The sequence below is a fragment of the Panthera uncia genome, chromosome D4 (genome assembly GCF_023721935.1).
Source record: "Panthera uncia isolate 11264 chromosome D4, Puncia_PCG_1.0, whole genome shotgun sequence".
Lineage (NCBI taxonomy): Eukaryota > Metazoa > Chordata > Mammalia > Carnivora > Felidae > Panthera > Panthera uncia.
In genome coordinates this window covers 88,753,165-88,776,267 of record NC_064807.1, presented here as the reverse complement: position 1 = coordinate 88,776,267, position 23,103 = coordinate 88,753,165, and the positions used below count along the sequence as shown (strand labels likewise).

The 23,103-nt window shown below is 63.4% G+C and overlaps 1 protein-coding gene across 4 annotated transcripts in view; it reads left to right on the top strand.

The window, feature by feature from the left end:
- The window catches only part of LOC125922945 (collagen alpha-1(V) chain), a 153,312-nt gene that overhangs the window by 24,627 nt on the left and 105,582 nt on the right, over window positions 1-23,103 (top strand). For all 4 annotated transcript variants that reach the window (XM_049630926.1, XM_049630918.1, XM_049630909.1 and 1 more), the window contains exons 2-4: window positions 11,744-11,911; window positions 16,472-16,685; window positions 17,692-17,854. In XM_049630926.1, the coding sequence (XP_049486883.1) occupies window positions 11,744-11,911; window positions 16,472-16,685; window positions 17,692-17,854 (545 nt within the window). The remainder of the gene's footprint in view (window positions 1-11,743; window positions 11,912-16,471; window positions 16,686-17,691; window positions 17,855-23,103) is intronic.

Genomic DNA, 23,103 nt, shown 5'->3' with positions numbered 1-23,103 from the left:
ATTGTGGTTCACCCGAGTGGTGGGATCCCGCACGGCGGTAGCCAGAGTGCGCACGTCCAACGGTGCGGGTACAGACGCGTCTCGTTAAGTGGAACACGCAGACGCTAAAGATTGTATGCGATCCGATTCTATTCGCGTGGCATTTGAGGAAAGGCAAAACTGTAGAAAGAAGATCACTGGTTGCAAGGGGCGGGGGTGGGAAGAGGGACACAAGGGGCCCTTCTGAGGTGATGACAGTATTCTGTATCGTGACGGTGGGTGGTTCCTGGACCACACGTTAGTCAGACTCCCTGGACCGAACGCTTAAGAAGAATGAATTTTACTGTGTGCGGATTATACCTCCAAAACCCTCACTTAAAATAAACAACAAAACCCAGGAGCATTTCCCCATACGATTAACTATCCCTCAATCAAATAAATATCACTTAATCAAACGTTAGTAACATCAGCTAACATTAACATGACAACAAATGAAACTCATGAGTGTGTGATGTTAATGTTATTTGGATGTACAGTAATATTTTTGACACACCCGCACCGGTTGCAACATTTACTTTCTTTCAACGTTTTTGGTGTTGTGCCTGATTTCACGGCAAGCGTCTCTAAGTATTTATACTTCTTCCTTACTCGGTGTTGGAGGTAAGTTCCCACTGGGTGAAGGGAGTGAATGCTTCGAGCAATCTCAGCCCCGAGCATCGCACTGTCTCCTAGAAAGCTTCAGTTTGGTACGTTAAAAAAATATATCTATATTTTGCCAGTTTGGTGGGAAACAAGAGTCTCGCTTTAACTTGGGTTTATTGAACTCCTAGCGACATCAAACATAATGTATTTGTTTGTTTCCCTCCTTTGTAGCTGTGAGAGTTTCATATAGGTCTGTCATGAGTATTGCTGTTAACAAATTTCCCCTTTGTTGCTCGCTTGGTGTGGTTATGCTTTGCCGCCTTAAAGCCACCCGGAACTTAGTCCTAGCTCTGCGAAAGATAGCAGTCTTCTGCTTGAGCAACCTTAGTGGGCTTGGGAGTCCACGAGGGGGAACGGCCGGCAGGGACCACGCGTCTGCCGCTGGTGTCCCGTCGAGCTGCTTTATTGGATCTGATTGAGCCATTCCCAGGGTGGTTTCCCACACGGCTGGAGGGCAGCCCTGGGTGTTGGCCGGGGGCCTGGGTTTCTCCGCACATGGGCCCGTCCAGGGGCTGCTTGGGCTTCCTCCAAGCATGGAGTCTGGTTCTCGGCGTATCGCAAGCCGCTCAAAACCCAGACCCACAAGTTCGCACCCAGCACCTCCACCGCCTTCCCCCTGGTCACGCGGTCCCAGAGCCCACCTTGATTCAAGGGAGGGGACGTAGACCCCACCTCTTAATGGGCACTCGTGGTAAAGAATTTGTGGCCATTTTAAAACTGCCACACTTAAAAAGCACATTTTGGTATTTTGTGGGGATTCATAAAATTACGTGGGCTTTATGTGACTGTGGACTTCGAGCATTTTTCAGAGGGGGAGGTGTAGAGAGAGAGATGGGCAGACGTCCCCCTCACCCTCTACCAGTGCTCGCCCCTGCCTGGACAGAAGCCCCTCGCTATCTGGCTGGAATTGCTTTGGGCCTTTCTGTGTGTGCATTTATATGATGTGGTTTGCGATTACGTGGACGGCTTTTATTTAACAGGAGAAGGGATGGGACCCTTGCTGTGATCTGCTCTTTTCCCTTAGTGACCTGTCTCGGCGGTCTTCCCGGGTCAGGCCAGCTGGACCAGCCCCTTCCTGTCCAGCCTCTGCCAACGGTTTCATACACGCAGTTTACGTGACGGGCCCCGGCCGGTGGGCACTTACCTGCTTTCCATTCATTGCTCTCGCAGAAGCCTCCGCCTTTGCGAGCTCCCTGCAGAACTCAGCCCTGAGGGGGCGATGGCAGGTCGCCGTGCCTGCACATCCTGGTTGTTGCTGCTGGACCGCCGCCCCCGCCGAAGGGTTCCCTCCCGTTCTGGATTTATCTTGGATCCCTAGAACACGTCTCCCCTCCGCTCGTACGTCGGTTGGTTCTGTTCACCATGCTGCGCATACGCTCTGGGCTAAGCGCTCCCCTCCCGCCGCGATTACGGGCGACACCTTTCTGACCAGGATCTCACAGTCCAGGAGACGGCAGGTCCCCCGGGGCGCCTCCTGCCAGGCCAGTGGGGGGAGGGCGTGGCGTGTGCGGGCTGGGGCCTCTTGTTCTCCTGGAGTTTCGTTAAGCCAAGGGGTCTCTTCTGGACACCGCGTTGACTCGTCATAGTCGCTCTTGAGGGAGGGAAGGAGCCTGGATCTGGTGTCGATGCTGCTGACTTCAGCTACCGTTCCTGGCCCTGTTATTACAGCCCCTTCGTAGCAGGGGGACTGAGGCTCAGGGTCGGAAATGCTCGGGCCAGCGCAGCCTGTGGATTCCGGAATGTCGGGACAGTCAGTGCAGAAATGGTGCAGGCCCCCCCCAGGTGCTGGATGCCCGGTAGGCCTCGGAGAGCGTCGCTGAATGAATGGGGTGCCCGCAGCCCCCCGGGCCCGCTCCGGTGACGGGTGTCGCTCGTCCATCACGGAGCCGTTGGCGAGTCCGGTCTGGAGCCGGTGCCGATCTGTCCCGCGCCCGCCCTCCCTCCTCAGCTCGGCGCCCTGGGCCCCACTCCCCGGGTGCCGGGCCTGGGCGAGGCCGTGGATGCAGAGGGCCCCCTGCCAGTGTGACCCCGGCTGGCCCGATGGCAGCCAGCCCGCCCTCCGGGCCTCGTGGAAGCAGGCGGGGCGGTGCGGAGAGCCTCTTGCCGCAAACACGGCCAGCCCGGGGCCGTGCAGTCTGGCACTTGGTGCCATATCCCTCCCCCGCCCCTTCCCTCCAGAAAGAGGAGATAAATTACCTCCGGGGAAACTCAGATTAATCATCCGGTTCCCCCTCACGCCCGCGGGCTCCGCTCCTGGGCTGGCTCCTGCCGGCAGCGTGGGCCGGCCGCGGCCCAGCCCGCCCCTCTGCCCCGCGCCATCCCTGCAGAGGGCCGGGGGTTCGCGTCCAGCTCTGCTCTGTTCCCAGCCCTTTGTGGGACGACGGGAGAGACGTACGTATGCCCCTCTGCTTCTGGAAAGCCAGATGGAGAGCAGGGGGGACGCAGCGGAACAGGCACGCCCCCCCGGTGCTGGGGCCGGCGGGAAGATTCCTCTCGTCCCTCGGTGGTGCCCCGTGGCGCCCTCCCCGTCTGACCCTCCCGTGTGGCCCCAGCAAGCCCGGGGGCTTCTGCCGGCCTCCACGTGACGTCGCCTTCCCGTCCACTCCTCCCGTGGGACTCCTTCCCACGTGCTCCGACCTGCCAGCCGGCCCTCTTGGGAGTCCTGGCAGACAGCAGGACTCCCTCCCAGGAGCGTGAGAGGGTGCGACTGAGAGTGTGTGTGTGAGTGTGTATGTGTGTGAGAGGGAGTGAGTGTGTAAGAGGGTGTGAGTGTGAATGTACGTGAGTGAGTGTGTGTGTGTTGAGAGTTACCTTCTGGTGGGGAGGGGCACCAGGCTGGACCGTACGTAGGTGCCCTCGGCCCAGGTGATGGCACGTACGTGTGTTTGGACCCCATGAGGGCACCTGGCCAGCATTTGGCCACAGCGTGGGGTGACGTGCGGGGGGCAGGCGTCCAGACCCTCGGGTCAGCCGCGGTGACGGGTGGAAGATGGGGGTCACAGTCCGGGGCAGGCCAGGAGTTACCTCCCCACCCTGGGGCCCTCCTTAGCCACACTGTGTTCCTAGGGAGGAAGCGACGTAGGTGCACGGTGGGTGTTCGGGGCCTCAGCTGCCTCCCTCCCCAGGGTATGTGGGCACGCGGTGGGTGCCCAGAGACTCAGCTGCCCCCCTCCCCTGGCCATGGAGGTGCACGGTGGGTGTTGAGGGCCTCAGCTGCCCCCCCTCCTGGACCAGGACCACTGCACTCGCAGCCCCATTGTGCCCCCTGTTGGGAGGCCCTGCGAGGAAGGGGCACGAGCTGGCGCCAGCTCAGGGAGGCCGTGCCTGCCTCTCTACCTGCTGCCCTCCGTGGCCTTCCAGAACCTGTTTGCGTCCTGGCTGTGTCACCCGCTCATGGAATCCCCGTGTCCTGAGGACTCACACCCCCCCCCCCCGCCCCCGCCGCCCCCAGGACCACAGTTGCTGCGTGGACGGAACGCCACGGCATCTGCTGGAGGGAAAGGACCGGCCAGGCCGCTGCGAAGGGACCGGCACCAAGTGTGTTCTAACTGGACGGCCCAGAAACGCCCGCTTTTCCCAAGGCTGAGCTGCAGCCTGGGGGGCTTCTGGGCCCCCAGAGGACTGAGCAGGAACGAGGGAGGTCAGGGTCTCCCGCCAGCGGGGCAGGTGCGGCCTGTGGGCCGAGGGCGTCCCGCTTATGAGCGAGGACCGGCCGTTTGTGTGTGCCGGCCGAGCGAGGTCAGGCTGGGGGGGCGCCCCGCGCGGTGGCCCTGGCCCGCTGACCGGCCGTGGGGTGGGCTCCGGGTCCCCTCTGCCCTCTGCTGTCTGTAACGCCGTCCGGCTTTCAGTTCTGACGGGTTCTTAGCTCACCCTGCCCCCCGCCACGACTACACTTCACCCTTAGCGTGACACCATGAGGTCAGAGTGAGGAGCAGGCTGCGGCCTTCCCGCTCCCCGTCTCCGGGCCCTCGTGTTGGCTCACGGAAGGAGCACTCCCAGGGAGCCCGTCCTGCACCCCACAGTCCCTGCCCTCCTCCCCGCACACGGTGGGGGCGGTTGTGGGGGGCACGGGGCAGGTGCCCCGTGTCGTCCAGCAGTCCGATCTCAGGCCGGGTGAAGGGAGTCAACGCTGCTTGTGCCGTGGCCGTGGCCCCTGCTGGCCGGCATCCCGGTGCCGGCCACCCCTTGCGGTGTCCTTTCCCTTTTGCGGATGGTGACGGGGAGCCTCCGGATGGAACCCACTTTCCCCAGGGCCGTGGGGCTTGTGGCGGGGGGAGCTGGGACCGGAGCCACATTTGCCGAGCCCTAATCCCGGGGCCTTCGGAGGCCCCCCAGGGGAGGCGGCTTGAGGAGGCCCGTCCTGGCCGTCCGGTCGAGGACACAGATGCTGCACAAATAGTCACATGCCACGAAGCTGAGGCCGTGTCAGCGCCCCGAGCTCTTGCTTAGAAACCGGAAAAGGGGCCAGAAACACCTGACAGTGTCATTGAGCACGACGGGCTCCGTGCTGGGCTCACCCCCAGGGAAGACAGACTGGCAGGTGGTCAGGGATGTCGTAGGGGAGGCTGGTGGGGTCTCTCGGTGGGGGAGGGATGATGACAGCGAGCCCCCGCCAGGTGCACCCTCCCGTCTGTTCCCGCAGGGGACCCTCCACTGCCCATAGGGCAGGGTGGGCAGAGCCAGGCTCCAATCCAGCCCCCTCTAGGCACAAAACTGCCTGAGCTGGGGACCAGGGGTGCTAAGGCCCTGCGGCAGGTCCCTGGGGGCTTGAGCAGGGCGGTCGTGCTGCCCGCCGCACAACCCCAGGACTCTCTCCTCAGGGACCGTGGTGGAGTGGTTCCCACAACACCGTGGCATCGGTGGGGTGGCGGCCGGTGAGAGCCGGGGCCTCCTGGACGGGACCGGGCCCCGATGTCCGCAGAGGAGTGCTGGGAGCCACCGAAGGGGGTCACGGGGCGGCTTCAGGCACAAGGAGCCCGTCTTCCCCGTGTGGCAGCGAGCCTGGCCTGCCCCCAGTTGATGTGAGCTCCAGGGCTCTGCCCTGTGGCAGCCCCGGGGTGCGGGAGGGGGAAGGACTTGGAGACGGTCTGAGCGCATTTTCCACCCCTGCCTGTTTGCTTTGTTCCCACAGTTTGGTCACTGAAGAGGAATTTCTGTCGGAGCCTCCGAAGGCCTGTTTGTTTTCCAACCTGCTGGGCTGACCTTCCTGATGGGGCCGCGGAGGGCTGGTGGGAGGAGCCTCGGCCCTGGGTCGGGTTGGGGGGGGGGGCTCTGCCCCCCCTTCCTCGCTGGTGTCCCTCGTCCTTCTTGCTTCCCCGAAGCGTAGGAGGGAACTAGTAAGGACAGAGCAAGGGCTGGTGCTTCCGCGGGTGACCGTGTGGCGCTCTGCTGACACGGGACAAGTGGAGCCCTGGGGGGCAGTGGCCGTGTCTGCCGGGACCAGGGCTGCGGGGATCCTCCTGAGGTTTGCAGCCCAGGGGAGCAGACCGCACGCGGGCCTGAGGTACCTGAACTCACGGAAGGGCGCATCTCTGAGAGCAGCGAGGTTACCGCACGCGGGAGGCGGACGCGCCGTGATTCGGGGACCGCGTCATGAGCTCCGTGTGTCCCCTGCCTGTGCCCAGTGGACGCGGGTTCGGGGCTGGCGTGGATCGGAAGCCGTGGATGGCTCTGTCGTGGCCCCAGCCGGGTCCCAGCCTGCTGGGGCCACTTGGGGTGGTCACTCCCCGTGTCCACCCGTCCTCGCTCTCGGAATCGAGGGCGCTGGCACTCAGGTTATTTATGACTCCTTCCAGCTCTAAAATTAGACGGTTCTGAGAATTTTGAGGATGTAAACCTTGGTGGTGGTTTAGAGAACTCTTCACGTTTTCTTTTGGCGGTAACGGTGTTGACTCAGGGGTGCAGAGCGCCCGCCACTTGGCTCGTCCCATTGGGTTTGTCCAGCGGCCCGCAGGCACCTGGCAGGATTTGGCCCTGGTCTCCGTTGAGAGGAAACGGTGGGCTGTGGGCCTTGGAGGGTGAGCCGTGGCGTTCTGGGGCCGGTGGCAGGGGAGGGGAGGGCGCGGGGGGGGGGGGGGGTCCCAGCACGCGGATGGAATCCCTACAGGAAGGATGGATCGTCCCCGCCGGGGCTCCGAGGGCGCAGGCTGCGTGCCCCGCTTCTCCCAGCAGCACTGTCTGGGACCTGGGGCCTTCAGCGCTCCACGCGTGTGTCACAGGAGGGCCGCAGGAGGGCCACCAGTGAAGGCAGGGGGGCGGACAGGGGCTGTGCAGGTGAGCGCAGGGCAGGGACAGAGCCGCCCAGACCAGCGCCCGTCCTCAGAGATCCCTGAGGGATGGGGGCCGATGGAGCCGGTCACCGTGGGGGACGGCGCTCATGGTCACCTTTCGATGAGGTAAAGGTGCCGTGACGCCCCCACCCATGCCGCCCGGCGCCTGGGGTCTGGTGGGAGCCCGTCGCCCGAGAAGGGGACCCGGGGTCCCGGAGACGTGGCAGGTGGACGGGACGGCACAGGTGCGCGCTCCCTGGTGATAGAGTGGCGGAGGGCGCTGCTCTGGCTTCGGGGCCCCGGGACGCGGAGGACTGAGGAAAGGGTCCTCTCCCACGGGGCCTCTGTGACCTGGTGGAAACCAAAGGCACCTGATGGTTCCAGGTCCAGGGAGAAGGTTCGGACAGCCCACGAGCTCCTCCCCGAGCCCTCAGGACGGGGGCAACAATCGGCCGTCGCACCGTCCGGCTGGGATGGGCAGAGCCGGGGCTTCAGAGGCGGTCTTCAGCCTCAGCAAGTGTCTGAGAACATGTGTGGCCTCTTTAGGGAAAAACGAAAAGCGAAAAGCAAAACACAGAACAGAAGGAGTGGAGCTTGAGCCCAAGCCGGACGCAGGTGCCCTGTGCAGGGGGTCTGACTGTCAGGGCCCCGCGCTCGTGCCTTCTGGGCAGACGTGGGGGCTCTGAGCGCCCCCCTCCCCCGACGGCTGGCCAGCTTGGTGTCCGTGTGGCCCGCTGGCGGTGGGGCCGCGCGTGCCCCGGGCGTGCCTGGCGTGAGGTCACTCCCGGGGGGCGCTTTGGGGTCTCGCGCCCTGCAGTGTGCCGCGGGGCGGGGGCAGGAGCCCCGGTGGTGTGGGGCGTCCTGGCTCTGAGTCCCCAGGGGCTCTGGGCAGATGGCTTTCGGAGTGACTGTGGAAAGTGCAGAAGCCGCCCCGTGTGGTTGGTGGCCGTGCCGGTTGACCAGTTAGCCGGCCGGTTGTAAAACGTGTCTGTGGCACGTCCGGGCCCCGATCCGGGCCGTTCGTTTCTGCTTCGGCTCGTCGGTAGGCCACTCGGTCCCGCGTTCCTTTCCAGGCTCCTGGTGCCGCCTTTTGGGCACAAAGCGCCTGTGGCTCCGCCCCCCGGGTGCTAGGACCTGGCTTGCTCCCCGAACCTGACCGCCCAGGAGTCTGCCGAACGCGGTTTTCGGCTCCCTGGGCTCCGCAGAGCCTGAGTGGGACGCGGGTGCCCGCTGCCCCCAACGCATGGGGGCCCGCGTGCGGCGAGGGTGGCGTGGTCTCACCGTGGTGGCGGTGGCCTGGTTTTCACACTGGCGGCCTCAGGCACCCGAGCGGGCGCTGGGCGGGTGCCGAGACGCGCGGCCAGTTCCCTCTGTGTCTCCGCGGGGTGCTGAGACGCGCAGGGGGGAGGCCCGCCCAGCTGTCGTGGAGGGAGGAGGAGGGAGGGCTCGCGGACTGTCCGGGGAATGTGCCCGGGCAGCCTTTGCTGGCAGAAGTCCTCTCATTGGCCTCAGCGAGGCGGTGACCTCAAGACCTTCTCCCTGGGGACGGTGGCGGGGGGGTGATGCTGGTCTCAAACCAACGGGCACCTGTCCCCAGAGCACTGTTTCCTGGCGGTGTTCTCATCCTCACGGAGGCACCGAGGACCTTGGTTTCTTAAGAAACTGCCTTTTGACAGGGAGGCTGTGTCAACGGGAGGGAAAGTCCACGGAAGTTCTGTCCTGCCAGATGCCTCCCAGGCCCTTCCCACACCTTTTATAAAACTTCAAAGTATTTTTTTTTTTTTATTTTTTTTTTTTAGCTCTGGCACAGGGAGCCCCTGGCCGGGAGGAGGGGTGGCGTTGGGCCTGGATGGTCTGGTGGCCTTTTCAACTTGTTTAGCAGAGGCCTATGAACATGTCCCAGAGGCTTCTGGAAAACAGCTCTCCCCCACCAGCGATGGAGAAAACAGGTTTGCGAGCTGCCCATCTGGGAAGAGCACGGCCAGCTATCGGGATGGGGGCCCTGAAAGCCCAGCCGGGATCTCTGGTCGCTTCCCTGGCCACCGCCCATGCTGGAACCGAGTTTCAGAGATGAGCCAGAACTGCGTGCCATCACTGTGGCAGGTGAATGGGCGGCTGGCACCGGCCGTCCCTTCCCACGGCCCGAGTCCAGTTCTGGGCTCTGCCAGCGCCTGAGCCCGATGTCAAGTGGACAGACGTCCGGCAAGGGTTGTGGGCAGCCTGTAGGACGGTCGCCAGGGCCACGAGCTTCAGAGGTGCCGCCCCCGCCGTGCGAGGGGGTGACTGCGCCGTGTGGGGGGCTGGGTCCTGGCAGGAGCCGAGAGCCACCCAGGGAAAGCACAGAGGCCACAAGAGGCAGTGATCCTGTCCACGAGCGGAGGTCAGTCTGGACCGAGAGTGTCCTGGGTCCCCACGCTGTCCCTTCCTCCGCCCACCCCTGTATTTCCTTGGTTACAGCGACAGGGGTCTGTGGCAAAGATGAGTTGTGCAAACGGCCGCTGGCGGCGCAAGTCTGGGATCGAGGTGACGTGGTGCCTTGCAGGGAACTGAGGGCGGAGCGTGCTTCGTGCTGGAGAAAAGGAGCTTCTTTTCCTTGCGGTCCCGGTGTTCTCGGAGCCTGGCCCGGGCTGCCGCCTCCCCCATCCCAGCCCGTCGCCGTGTGGGAGGGTAGCCCACGGGATGCCCTCTGCACCTGCCGCTGCCCTGGAGGCTCCCTTCCGCGCCTGCCCTCTCGGGCACGGGGTCTCTGTCAGGGCCTCGCTGGGCAAGCACTGAGGCTGCCCAGCCTCTGGGGCCACCCCCCACGCTCTCCAGTGGTTATGCTGAGCTCCCAGTGAGGCAGCTGGCTGCAGGGTTCCTGGGATGCGGGAAGGGGAACCGATGCTGGGGGTCCTTTCTCACCTCCACATCCTCCACCCCTGTTAGGAAAGTGGGACTTGCCTGTGGAGTGAGCCTCGGGCATGTGGTAAGCCCTCTGGGGAGGAAGGCTGGGGAGCCGATGAACTGAGTAGCTGAGGAGGGCCCAGGATCCGGGACAAGCCTGCGTGAGTCCACTCAGTGGGGGCTGAGTTTTTAGTAGCAGGTGTCAGAGTCTAATCCAAGTTGTTACGAACATAAGGACGGATGTATTGGCTCATGTGGATGATGGCTTCAGGCACAGCTTGATCCAGGAGCAAAAGCAGTGTGGCAGGAGTCTGTCTCTGCTTGCTGACAGTCCCTTCAGCCCTGGCAGAGGGCTGCCTGAAGCTCCTGCTTCATGGTCCCCAGTGTGTGGGGCCAGAAGAGAGGAGAGGATCCCTCCTTTCCAAAGGAAAAGCCCCAGGATGGAGCTTTGTTGGCCTGGGCCAGTCTCTGGTCCACCAGGGCACCAACCATCTGGGACCAGCTGGTGCTGTGCCCTGACTGGCCTGGTGGCAGGGGCGGGGCCAACCCCCTACTCCCTACCCCCACCCCCATCCCCACAGGGAGGTGCTGGGGCTGGGCTCCCCTAACCTGGGCATCGCCCGCTGTGATGTGGAAAACGTTGGGGTTCAGAGCCTGTGGCCAAGAAAGAATTCTCGAGACGTCTTCAGGGCGCAAAGGTGGCTTTATTAAAGCACGTGGACAGGTCCGTGGGCAGGAAGAGCTGTGAGAAGCCACTGCTTACCCACCGCCAAGTCGGGAGGGGGCTGGGGACAGCACAGGCCTCCAAGGGATTTGGGAGCAAGGTTTCCAGGGCCCCGAGAGGGCTCACTCACTATTGTTGGGAAAAGGTCACGTATTACCGTTCAGCAAACCCTCAGTCATGAGACCTTTCAAATGCGTATCAGGGGACTTTACGCTTGGAGTCTGATTTGCTACCTTGTATCTGGGGGTTAGAGGTGAAGGAAGTTTCCGGAGGGATTTTTACGCGATGAAGGACACTTACAGGATCCCGGAGGTCGGGATGGGGTTAAGCTAAGATCGCCTTTTGCCCTTAGCGAAGTGTCATCATCGAGGCAGCTGGGCTCCCAGAGGGCGGTGACTCTGCCTGTCCCAGGGACTTGTCCAGGGGCTGGACGCAGTGAGGAAATTTAAGGCTTTCCTTCTGACTCTACGTTGGAGTTTGTTTTCTCCGCGGGGACTCCCGGGGCCCCTTGCGGTAACGTGAGCTGAGCTTTCCATAGGGAGCCGCCTTTGTTTGGGGCAGGTGTGTGGACAAGCCCGTGGTCCTCGCAGCCTGGAGGTCCCTGCTCTTTCTGATGTGAAGGAGGGAGGCCACGTTCGGGCCCGAAGGCCCTCGGGCACCGCGGCCCTTCTCGGAGGAGCCCCCGCCGGAGGGCCAGGAACTTTCCGCAAGGGAGGCAGGGACCTGCTCCTCGCTCGTTCTTGGTTCTGCTCTGTCTTGTAGGCAGAGGTCTTCTGGGGGCAAGCGGGAATTGCATCTTTGCTGTAAACAGTTAGGGGAGAATGATGTGTTAATCGGGTGACAAGGGGGATAAAACGTGCTCAGGGCGCGTGGGGTGTGCGGGCTCCAGCAGAATCCACGCACGGTCAGTCTGTGTTCCGCCACCAGGGGGGTCCCACCGGCCCCGCAGCTGCCGGTGGACGAGGGAGCCGGGCGGGCGAGGGTTCGTTCCCGTGGCGGAAGCCGGGCCGGGAGCACGGCTCTGGGGGCCACAGTGCACGTCCCCCCGACACCCGGCGTCTGAGCTGGTTCTGAGCCGCCTCCAATTCCCCTGAGCCCTCCGGGCGCTGCTGGGAAGGTGGGGGTGCCCTGTGCTGCTCCTTCCCTGCCTGTCTAACCCCACACCTCCCTTCCTTTGCCATTTCAGCTCAGCCAGCAGATCTCCTGAAGGTTCTAGATTTTCACAACTTGCCTGACGGAATAACAAAGACAACAGGTTTTTGTGCAACACGGAGATCTTCCAAAGGCCCAGATGTCGCTTACAGAGTCACGAAAGATGCTCAGCTCAGTGCACCTACCAAGCAGCTGTATCCTGGTAAGAGACGGGCGTGTGTGTCCTCACTGGTGGGTGGTGGTGAGGGGATGTGTGTTTTGGTGGAGGGCGTGGCTCTCCCCTCCTGCCTCCCGCCAGGGTGCAGAGCTGGAGCCCCATGTGGCGGGAGAAGCACCCCTGATTTTCCAGGAAGCTCTTCTGAGGAGGCCGGTTTGAGCTGGTTATAGTGAAAAAACCCAGCAGCCATCACATGAGCCCTCACCACCGAAGGTGGGGGCGTGAGGCCTCGTCCGTCCCCCTCGCTGTTCCAAGCAGGTGTATCTCCAGCTGTAGACAGACTGCCAGGACCCCAGGTGCAAAAAGGTGATGGACGGTTCTCCGGTGAGGTGGAGAGAGAGCCAGGGTCATGGGAAAGGAAGCCCTCGCACACAGAGGCTTAATTGGGGGCAGTGACATTGAGAGACGCATGAATCGGGCATCACGGCTCCCAGCAAGAGGGTGCAGGCTTTTAATGAGGAGTGATTGCCAAGCACCAGGCCTCTGCTTTTAATGACGCGCCCGGCACGGGGAGCGCCGTTGGCTGCTAAGACGTGGCATCCGAGTCGTCCCGGTCCCCCGGCTGCGGACCAGTGTGGCGCCCCCTCCCCACGCCCCAGAGTGAGTTCAACCCTCTGGGCTTATCTGGCCGCGGGGAGACAGCCGACGGTTGATAAGCTCTCCCCCTGCCTTAAAGGAGCCCTTTTCACTTCGGGTCCAAAAGGGGCCGGGGGCCAGGCGGATCCGTTCACCTTAGGAGACGCTCTGTAATTATTAGAAGACCGGGCGTCGTCTTTTTGGTGACCTGGCTGTGACCCCGACCCTGGGCGGCCCTTTGACAAATGGCGGTGTCTCTGCTCCCGTGTCCCCCCTGGGTCCCGAGGGACACATTCTTCCGGGGGCTGCTGTCTGCTCCCTGGATCCCTGGGTCTCAGCCGGCCTTTAATCCGTGGGCCCTTAGGAGGCTGTCCCTGAGAGAGGCCGGGTCGGCCCTTTACAAGAAGGTCGCTCTGGGTAGATGAGGTCAGCCAGGGACACCGGGTCCCCTGCGGAACCGTCAGGAGCCCACCTCTGGGTCAGGGCCCCCTCGTGCTCCCGGCAGACAGCCGCAGGGGCCTCCGTGCCCAGCATCCCGGGAACACTTCCTCACCTTTGGGGCTGAGCCTAGACACGCGTCTTAGGATCGCCCTCATTCTCGTCTTCACCCAGAAGCTGCCTACATCCTGCCCCACGTCCCCTGCCCTAGAGAGACTTGGGAGGCTGGGACCAGAGAAAGGCTCGAGGCGGAGCGGTGGGGGGCTTCCCCAGGCCCCCGGCGGCCGCGCGGAGCGTGTGTGATGCTGTCCCCGCGTAAGGCCTCCTGGGGAAGCCAGGTGGGCTGCCTGGGAGGTAGCCTGCCGGACGCCCGGCTCGGGGGGGTCTCTGTCACGACAGACTCCTGGGGTTTCTTTCCTTCTGTCTTCCCGGCCTCCTTACGTCACGTCAGAGAGATGGCGTGGACCTCGGAATAGAGACTAATTATCGGAGGTCTGGTCTGAAGTCAGGAGTAAGACACGGCATAGTTTTCAATCCCTCGTTTTCCCTAAGCTCTCCAATTAGTAACTTGATTACACGGTTAGCGTTTAAACGCTCTGACGGGGTGCTCTGGTTGCGATTAGCCTGTGGAGTCGAAAGAGCCCAGACAGAGCCAGACAAAGCTGGGGACTTGCCTCGGGCTGATTTGAGCAGGGGTTTCTGTGGGGTCCCTTCTCTGAGTGTGGAGCAGCCAGAGCGGCCCAAGGACGTTCTCCCAGGTCCGTGTCCTGTGACCGTGGCCTCGGATGTGAGGAAGCACACGGCTTCTGTCCCTTCTCGCGGAACCTCTGAGTGAGCCCGACGCCGGACGTCCTTTCCGCTGTGATGCCCGCCTCCCAGGGCGGGGGACGGTGTGGCTGCTCGGAGACGCCTGGGTCAGCTGGGCCGGCCGTGTGGCCCGGCGGCCACGTGCACGGTTTTAAGCGTGTCTTAGAGCAGAGGGAGGTCGACGTCCAGGTGATTTACTTCCGTGAGGAGAAGGCCCCGGACTTGTCTGCAGCGGGCCACCTGGATCCTCTGGGGAGCAGTGGCCCCTTCACAAGCCGGTGGCCAAGGCTCGCGGGTATTTGGGAGCCCTTGTGGGGACTCTTCCCCCAGCGTGGGCCAGACACGGGTTAACCCGGGTGCCCGCCTCGCCCGCTCATTTATTCTGCGGCTACGCACGAGCCTTCCGCAGTGCAGGCTTCTCTGGGGAGCCCGGGTGCCGTCGGGGGGGGGACCGCAGGCGGGCAGCCTCGTGCTGTGTGCACCTGCTAGCCGGACAGAGAGTCCTCCCTGACCCTCAGAGGTCTTCCTCGTCTCCTTGGGCCCGGGGGTCTGGGTCCTGAGGTCAGTGGACCCGGGACGGCAAGCGGGGACCTGTCCCGGCAGTTGGCCCTGGGTGGCCCTGATGCCGTGTAAGCAGTCTGTAGGGATTAAGGCAGAGCCCAGAGCTGTGACGCTTTGGGGGGCAAGCCGGAGAGGGTGGCGCTGCTTGCCTGGGGGTCCCCGGGCCTCGCCACTCTCTGCTTGCAGGAGGGACACCGTATCAAGGAAGACAGGCCCGAGACCCTAGAAGATACCATCATGGGTCCCCCGTGAAGGCAGGAGACCAGTGTGTCCCATCAGGCTGCCCCCACGTCCTGGATGGGCGTCTGCCCTGGGGCCCCAGTGACAGGGGCTCCTTCGTCCACAGAACCAGCTCGGCCACATCCACACTGTGCCCTCTGAAGGCTTCCGGAACATGGCACGCTTCCTCATGATCACGGGCCCCCTCCTCTGTTCTTGTGCCTTGGATTGGGGTCCCCTCTCCATTTTGTCCTCCACCTGGTACCCTCGGGGCCCCTGAGACTCCCTTCATGTTCCGGATCCAAAGCAGGGGCGGGGTGTCACAATGTGCCCCCACCCCCTTTTGCCTTCCCCCCAGACCTTCCCTCCTGGTGGGCCTGGGGCTCCGGATCAGCCTCTGTCCAGCAGAACATCCTGTCCGGGAGCTGTTGGCGAACGAGGATTCAGTTTAATAGTGATGCCCTTATTAAACTCCTACTGTATACTCAGACTGCCCCAGTGCCCTTGGGCCTCAGCAAAGTAGACAGGAAATGACTTAAGGAAGTCACCCCTTAAGGAAGTGATTCGTCTGCCCTCTGTCTCCACCTTGGGACCTCCCCTCCCCCACCTCCCTGAGTTGGCCTTTGGGGGCTGGTTGGTTTCACCGCTGGAAGCAGCCACAGCGTCTTCCTGTTGGCTCGCCCTGGCAAGATCTCCGCACCCTGGGTCCTGCAAAGGTCACAGAGGCTGCAGCAGGCGGTTTTCCTGCCCGCCCCTCCCCCCCTTGGCCTGGTGCCCTGGAGGTCCCCTTGTCCCCAGCATGTTACCCTGCAGCTAGCTCTGTGCTCCAGTGAGCAAAAGCGGGGGCGGTGGCCTGGCCGTGCAGCTCTTCCGTCAGCAGAGGGCGCTCACGGATAGCTTCTGGGCTGGACGCGGCCCCCACCCCAGCCCTGCCGCCCCTTGGACCTTGGGGCGGCTGCTTGACCGGGTTGCCATCCCAAGGAGCGGTGGGTCTGATAACAGAGTCCCTCCGCGTCCAGGTCCGTGAGCCGGGTCCACAGCCCCGCGTGACGCTTCTCACCCCCATCCCCACCCCCCGCCCCCGTCAGTCAGGGTGTGGGTGCCCACACCTCTCCGGGTGCCGCTCCTTCTGGCCGGTTCCGCAGAGCGTTTCTGCGTGGCTCCCCTGTGCCGGGACCAGCCACGCTCTCTCCACGCCCCGGGCCCCGTGCAGAATTGCGGGCTGTGCCCCTGTCGCGGCCAGAGAGTGGCGCGTGCGAGTGGGGAGGTCGGGAGCACACGGAGCGGCCTGCGCGCGCTCAGCGGGCCGCGTGGGTCTGGCTGTCAGTGACCTTGTGTTGTTTCCGTCCTGAGGTGTAAAGTGTGTTTTCTGCCATTAACATACAGGGTTGGTTTTTTTCTTTCTTTTTTAAAAGTTTGGGTTGAAGTCCTTTGATTTCTTTCTCCCTTTCTTCTGGTTTGCATATCAACCGGGAAATGGCAAAAAGTATGGTCCCTGCTTCTCGCCTTCCTTTCCCCTGCCCTCTCTCCCCCTCCCTCCCTCCTGCAGGCACCAAATGAGACACGATCTGCCAGGTCCAGCTTTAGGAACAGTGATGCATCTGGAACAGCCCCTGCTCAGAGGAAGCTGACATTCTAGGAGGTTCTAATTAGGATTTATACGCAGATGTGTTGAGGAACTCAGGAGATGACATTGAAGGCTCACAGCTGGAGGGAGCAATCAAGTTTGCCTTTACTGAGCTTCAAAGAGGATAGGCTCGGTCACGTGGTGATAGGGAAGGGCTGCAGGAACAGTTTGATCAAGGGGCAGATGTGTAGCAGATGGCTGTGCACCACCATATGCGTCCGAAGTTGCCAGGTCCCGAGCTGGTCTGTTTGCAGAGCTGCGGCTGCGTGCAGCTGAGGGCTTCCTGACTGCCCTCTTCCCTCTGTCTTCTGTTACAGCGTCTTCATTTCCTGAGGACTTCTCCATTCTAACCACTGTGAAAGCCAAGAAAGGCAGCCAGGCCTTCCTGGTCTCCATCTACAATGAGCAGGGCATCCAGCAGATCGGCCTGGAAATGGGCCGCTCTCCGGTTTTCCTCTATGAGGACCACACAGGGAAACCAGGGCCAGAGGACTATCCCCTCTTCAGGGGCATCAACCTGTCGGATGGCAAGTAAGTGGGCACCGCTCGGCAGCCCAGCCCTGCCCCCGCCAGAGGGTCAGGGCAGGCCGCCCAAAGCCTGCTGGCTGCTAAGGGACCTCACGGCAGGACGCGCTTTATAAAAAGCAGGGTAGTGCCAGATGCGCCCAGGCGGGCGCCAGGCAGAGGGAGGACGGGGCTCGAGTCTGGAGGCCTGGGTCCTGGTCTCGGGTCGCCCTGCGTGCCTTTGGGGAACCCTTTCTTCTCCCCGGGCCTCTCTGCTTCCCCTTTGTAAAATGCACTAAAGTATCTCAAATGCCAGGCTCCTGGTCTCAGCAGGAACGTAAAAAATTGTGTGGTTATACCCGACTCCTTCCAGAAAAGATGTAAGATACCCTTAAGGACACAGACACATCAGAGGCGGGAGCACACGATTAAAAAAAACAAAACAAAACGAAAAAGACAGGTCTTTCCAGAATTCTCTGTTGGGGGCATACCTACACCCTGGTAGTTTGAAAGTCAGCTCGTCCGTGGCTGACACGTCTGAGGCCCTGTGCGTGATCTTCGAAGAGCCTCGGGATGTGGTCCCTGTGCTTGTCGCTGAGAACTTCACACAGGCCCACCCATCCTCCCCCTCCCCTGCAAGCGCTGTCTTCTCCAGCAGCCCGCAGTCTGCCGGAGGGTTCGGGGGGCTCTCGCGAGGCAGGGCCACTGTGTCTGCCTGCCCTTGACCCGCTGGAGAGCCCGCGGAAGGTTCCAGAGCCCGTGCCCGGGGCTTCCCAGGGAGCTCACGGGTGCAGACAGCTGACCTGGTGAGAAGTGAGAGACGTGGAGACCTCCACGGCCCGAGTGGACCTCCCAGGGCCACGCCGTGTGGCCGACATCTGCACCCAACCTGGTCTGATGGCAGAGGCTCAGCTCGGAGCTGCCCGGCCCCGCCCTGATGGTGCGGGAAATGGCCGTTTGCCGCAGGGTCGCTTCTGCTGGCCTTCCGCGACACAGGCCCCCTTCACCCGCTGGGCTGTCTGTTTCTCTGCAGGTGGCACAGGATCGCTCTCAGCATCCACAAGAAGAACGTCACCTTGATCCTGGATTGTAAAAAGAAGACCACCAAGCCCCTCGACCGCAGTGACCACCCCGTAATCGACGTCAACGGCATCATCGTGTTTGGAACCCGGATCCTGGATGAGGAAGTGTTTGAGGTGAGACGGGGGAGGGGAGGCCGGCCCACGCGCCCCCTGGGCCAGCGCTGGTGGGTCGTCACTGCTGGATATGGCCGCCGCGGCTGCCCGGCTCCTCCTCGGGGACGCTGGCATCCCAACACGGCCATGCTTCCATCGGCCGAAGCCTCTACTGTCCCAGGGGGGGTTGTGGCCTGTGGGAGCGGAGAGGCCCCTTGAGGACAGTAGTCCCCAGCCCCATCCAGGGGGTCCAGGGACAGGCTTGGGAAGGACACGGGCTTCGGTGAGCGGGGCCCGAGGCTTGTGGACGCGTGCACGGCCCTGCCTTCCGGTATCTTCGGCCGTTCTGGGGAGGGGGCGGCTGTGACCGGGTGGACTGGGGGCCAGAGCCGGGCCGGTGCACGGGAGCTGCCGGAAGGCACGAACCGTGCCACCTGCGGCCTGCAGCCCAGCTTTCCGGGAGAGCGCCTCAGGCACGGGGAAGGGGCTGAGCGGAGCATCCCACGGAGTTCTGCATCTCTGTCCTCCCAGATGGGGGTTCAGCGTCAGGGCGTTAAAGCACTCTGTCCCGCTGGTGACCAGGGGCAGGTGACCAGCGGTTTCCGGATGCCCCGGGGGAGCGCAGTGGCATCACCTGGGGACCTTTTAAAGCACAGACGCTCGGGCTTTGCCTCCTGAGGTGCTGGGGCAGCAGGCCTGGGATCTGTGTTCTAGAAGGCCCTCAGGACACCGGTGGCCCCTCCGCTGGACGTCTTTTCTTTTATGTTTTGCTTGGGCTTTTTGCGGGGGGAGGTTCAGCTGCCACCAGGGCCCCGTGGCTGGAGCGTGTTTGGAAACGGCCGTGCTGGATGGTCTCTGAGGGCTTTGCCAGCTCTCGGGGTTCGCCCGTGGGGCCCCCAGAGACGGGAGGATGAGGCGGCATCTCCTGGCGGGACTCCCCAGCGCCAGCGTGAGCTCCCTGCTCACACACTTGGCCGCGACTGAGAGGTCGGCTCTGTGCCCACCACCCCTGTGCTCCCCCCTGAGGTGGGGTCTCTGGGTCGGTGCATCTGCTCCATGAATTGGAGACCCCGCCGCCCAGGGCTGGACGGGCGTTGACCGGATCCGGGGCTCTGCGGGGGCCCCCGGAGGGCGAGAGCACACACGCTGGCCACTTCCGTTTCTGTGCCAACGGCAGTGTCGTCTGCTGCCGATTCCAGGCTCTTCCGGCGGGGAGGGTGGTCACACTGCAGCTTTGAGCAGGCGAAGAATGACTTTCCGAAAGTGTCATCCTTCCGTAAAGTCATAACGGGGCGTGTGGCATCACCGCAAAACATTCGGGGACGGACGGCGGCCAGTCCGCTGCAGGCTCCCCGGGGCCACGCCCCCTCCTCTCGCGCGCACTGGATCTGGGGCCTCAGGCAAGTGGCTCTCGCATTTCCCGGCCTCGGCTTCCCCGTCCGTGCACTGGGGTCACGGATCGTGAATGCAGCCACGGCAGAAGTGGCCTGAGGTCGCACGTGATAGCGCGTGTCACGCTGTGTCCCTCGGAGTAAGCGCTCGACGAGTGTTAGCTGCTTGTTCTCGATTTTAGTTCAGCGCCAAGGCAGGTGCGGAGGGGGGACAGAGCCCAGGGGCATCGGACGCGATGCACCAGCAAGGAAAGACCAGAACGGCGGCCTCTACGGGAGGATGGGGCGGGAGGGTCCGCAGAGGGAAGGCCGGGGAGCCAGTGCGTGCAGGCGGGTCCGGGGGCCCTGCGGGGTGCGTCCCGGGACAGCAGGGCGGGGTGGGGCCCGGAGCCTGCTGGAACCGCCAGATTCTGCAAGTTACGGAGATACACCCTCTGGGCGCATTTCTGACCAGACTTGCCCAGAAACCCGGGATGAACTGCGAGACAGCCGGGGCCGTGAGCCGGGCGGGAGGTGGCTGTGGGGTCCCCTGGGGAGCTGGTGTCAAAGGCACGGGGGTCACACAGACTGGGGCTGAACTGTCACTGGTTCAGGTCGCCTGCTGGTGGCAGGGCCCGGGTAAAGCAGATGAGCCACAGGACGCTCGTTTGTGTAATGGGGTCCCGGTAGCGGCACCTGGGGGGTGTCGGGGGGGGGCTTCCCTGGGCTCACCTATCGGAGCCCTGGGTGCGGGTGCCCGCTGGGCGACGGGGAGCCAGGGTGCTGGGACTACCCATTTCTCGGTTGGTTAGGAAGTTCTGGATAACCGGAGGCGGGAAGGTGTGCCGAGGGAGGGCAGTGACCGCGTGCATTTGAGTTCATTCGTCGTGCGGTGGCTTTTCTGTGCTGGGCAAACTCTTGGTGATTTCTAGTGCCGTTTGTGTGTTCACGGCGTAAAGATTCGGGAACAGCCTTTATCTCTCTTTAAAAAAAAAAAAGATCCTAAAACCAATATTGCTTCCTTGATATCCTGACCGAGCCCAGAGGCGCTCAGGAACACGAAATACTGAGACTCCTCGGCCGTCGGGAAGGGCCGGGCGGGGCCAGGGCGGGGGCAGGGTCCCAGCTGTACCGTTCACCAGCTGGGGGGCGCCGGGTGAGTTGCCTGGCCCCTCCGAGACTCGGGGTCCCCATCTGCACCGCGGTCGACCCCGTGGTCACGCGTGTGCGTGAGGCAGTGCGGGGCTCGCGGCGCGGCTGAGGACAGGCCGTGTTCAGTGGCAACGGCAGCTCAGGAGCCCTTGCCGTGGCACTCGTTCTGAGCGGGAGGGGCTGCCGGGGTCGCGAGGGCTCGTGGGCCACGCACGAGGTGTCCGTGCTCTGCGGGAGGTGGTCCCCCGGACCTTCCCGGCTGGGAGACTTGCTCACGTTGGGAAACGTGACCTGTCTTCTGCAGTGAGGACCGTAGGATGCAGTGACACCACGCTGGGATGGAATCTGTGTGAAATGCCTGCACCCGCCAGGCCACGGCGGACCACACTGACCCGGACCCTGGGCCGTCAGAGGCCAGGCCGTGCCGAGGCCCTCTGGCCCTTTGTCAACACTGACCAGCCAGTGTGCTCCCCGTGTGGCGGCTCGGGGTCGAGAGCTGTCCCTTACCTCCGCTTTTCCAGACTCCCCTGGCAAGTTCAGTGCCAGGACTCCTGCCTTAGAGACCAGGGCCTCCAGCTGGGCAGGGCCGGCCGAGGGCGTGCAGGCCTGAACCCCGGGCCCTGCGCTGGCCCCTGCCTGCACACCGCCGTCTCGGTGCCCTGGGGGCGTGAGCTGCCGGCTGCTATCCTCGCCTCTCGGGCAGAGTCCTCTGGCCAGGCCGGCCCTAGGGAAGGGTCAGGGGCAGGCTGGCCTGGCCACTGCCTTCCACCCACCTAGTAGGTCCCTGCCCGCACATTCTCAGGAGGAGGGTGAGCCCACGGGGCTGCTCGGGGGCACCGTCCTCCAGAGGATTCCTGGGAAGTTCCGTGTCCCGTGTCCTCTTCCTTCCCCGGGATGTGCCTGTGTCCTGGGACCAGCAGGCAGCCAGGGTCCCGGGGCATTGCTCCTGTCCCCCGAGGTGGAGTGGGTGCCGGGCAGGCCGAGGGCCCACTGTGGGAAGGGGCTGGGGAGCTGTTCTTTCAGAGGAGTGGTGCTGCGGCCTCCCCGTGCAGATAAAAGTCTTGTTTTCATCCGGGGCTCAGGAACGAGCTTTGCGCGTTTGGAAACATACACAAGAGTGCCAGGGGGAGCGAGTGCGACTGGTAGGAGGTAGGAGTGGTTGTTTCCTTCAGTGGTAGAGCTGGGAGGGAGGCCGGCCAGGTCGGCACTGGCCAGCAAGGCCCCGCGACATCACCCGCCGGCGTGCTCTGCCCTCCCATCGAGCCCGGCCACCCTGGGGACACCGGCACCAGAGAGGCTGCATAACCTGGAGAAGGTCACCCAGCAAAGCTACAGCGCGGCAGGGCCGGCCCCCAGATCTGTTGTTGCCCAGAGTATGTGACAGGACGCTGTCGCAATGCACAGCAGGTGCCACACTCCCAGCAGCCCCTGCGTGTCTTTAGCGACCCGACCAACAGAACTGGGTCCTCAGAAACTGGGTCACGACCTTCCCCAGCCAGGGTGAACCCCCGGTGGCCCCGACGATGCTGGTGGGTGCTTGTTCCCTTGGCCCCACATGGGCCCCGAGGACGTCGGAGTCCCCTGACCTGTGGGGTCTGTGAAACCCCGGAACCTTCCAGGAAGGGCCAGCGCAAACTGGGTTTGCAGGCTGCCCCACCTGCCCAGCACCCTCCCGGCCCCGTCTCTGAACCGTGCGGAGGGCCCAGCATGGCCCTCCCCACCCTCAGCTCAGCTGCTGTTCCAGAAGGAGGGGTCTGGGGGTGGGGCTCAGCAGGGGTCGGGGAGGGCCTCTGTGGTAGGAGGACCCTCGTCTCCAGGAGGGAGGCCCGCCCCAGGGGACAGGGAGCCAGTGAGCTCTGGGCCAGGAGCCAAGTCTGCTTTTAAAGCTGCTGAATGTTTCAAGGGGAAACGAGACCAAACAGGCTGTAAACTGGGGCTTTCTCTGCAAAGCTCCAGGGGCCGGCGGGAGGAAGATGGCATCAGACCCGGGTGACGGTCCTCCCGTCTGTCTGCCTGCCTCTCATTTGGAAAGACCAGCGATTTACCTCATCCCTGATTCCCATTTTCCAGAGGCCTGGCTTTTCCACTGACATGTTCTTTCCTGGAATTCAGCTTTCCCGGGGCAGGAGCGGGGCCTCCGCGGAACAGGGCTTCCCCAGCGATGCCCAGGGTGGCCTGGGATTCCTCCGGGGAGCACAGAGCCACCCTCCCTCCATGCGCGCGGTTGCTGGCCTCGGGATCTCGCCGGGCTTGGCGTCTGAGGCCCGGGTCCACGTGCTGGCTCTCGCTGTCCCAGCCGTGAGCTCTGCAACCGTCCCGTCACCTGCCACAGGGGCGCAGGCGAGGGACCCAGGGCTGGGGAAACCGCAGTCTGGGGGCCTCTGGAGCCGCCAGACTCGTCATGGGGCAGCAAGGGGGGAGTCAGAGAGTGAAGAAATGCCACAGGGACGGCGGGGTGAGCCATTCGCGTAGCCTGGGACTGCTGGAACCGGCAGGGGCCCCCGTGCCCTGTGACCCTGGCGACCGTTTGCAGGCCGCCTGGCCCTGCTGGATCCGAGGCACCTCCCTGACCAGCGCTTTCGGTCATGCCGCTTCTGTCAGCCTCCCCGTGGCGTCGTCGTCTCGACCCAGATGTCTCTGCTGAGCGGAACCACGGACACGTCCTAGGGTGTGCTTTTCCTGTCCTTGGAAGGTGGCCAGGAGGGGCGCACTTGTGGGGCTGGCGGGGCCAAATCCGCGTTGGGTTTC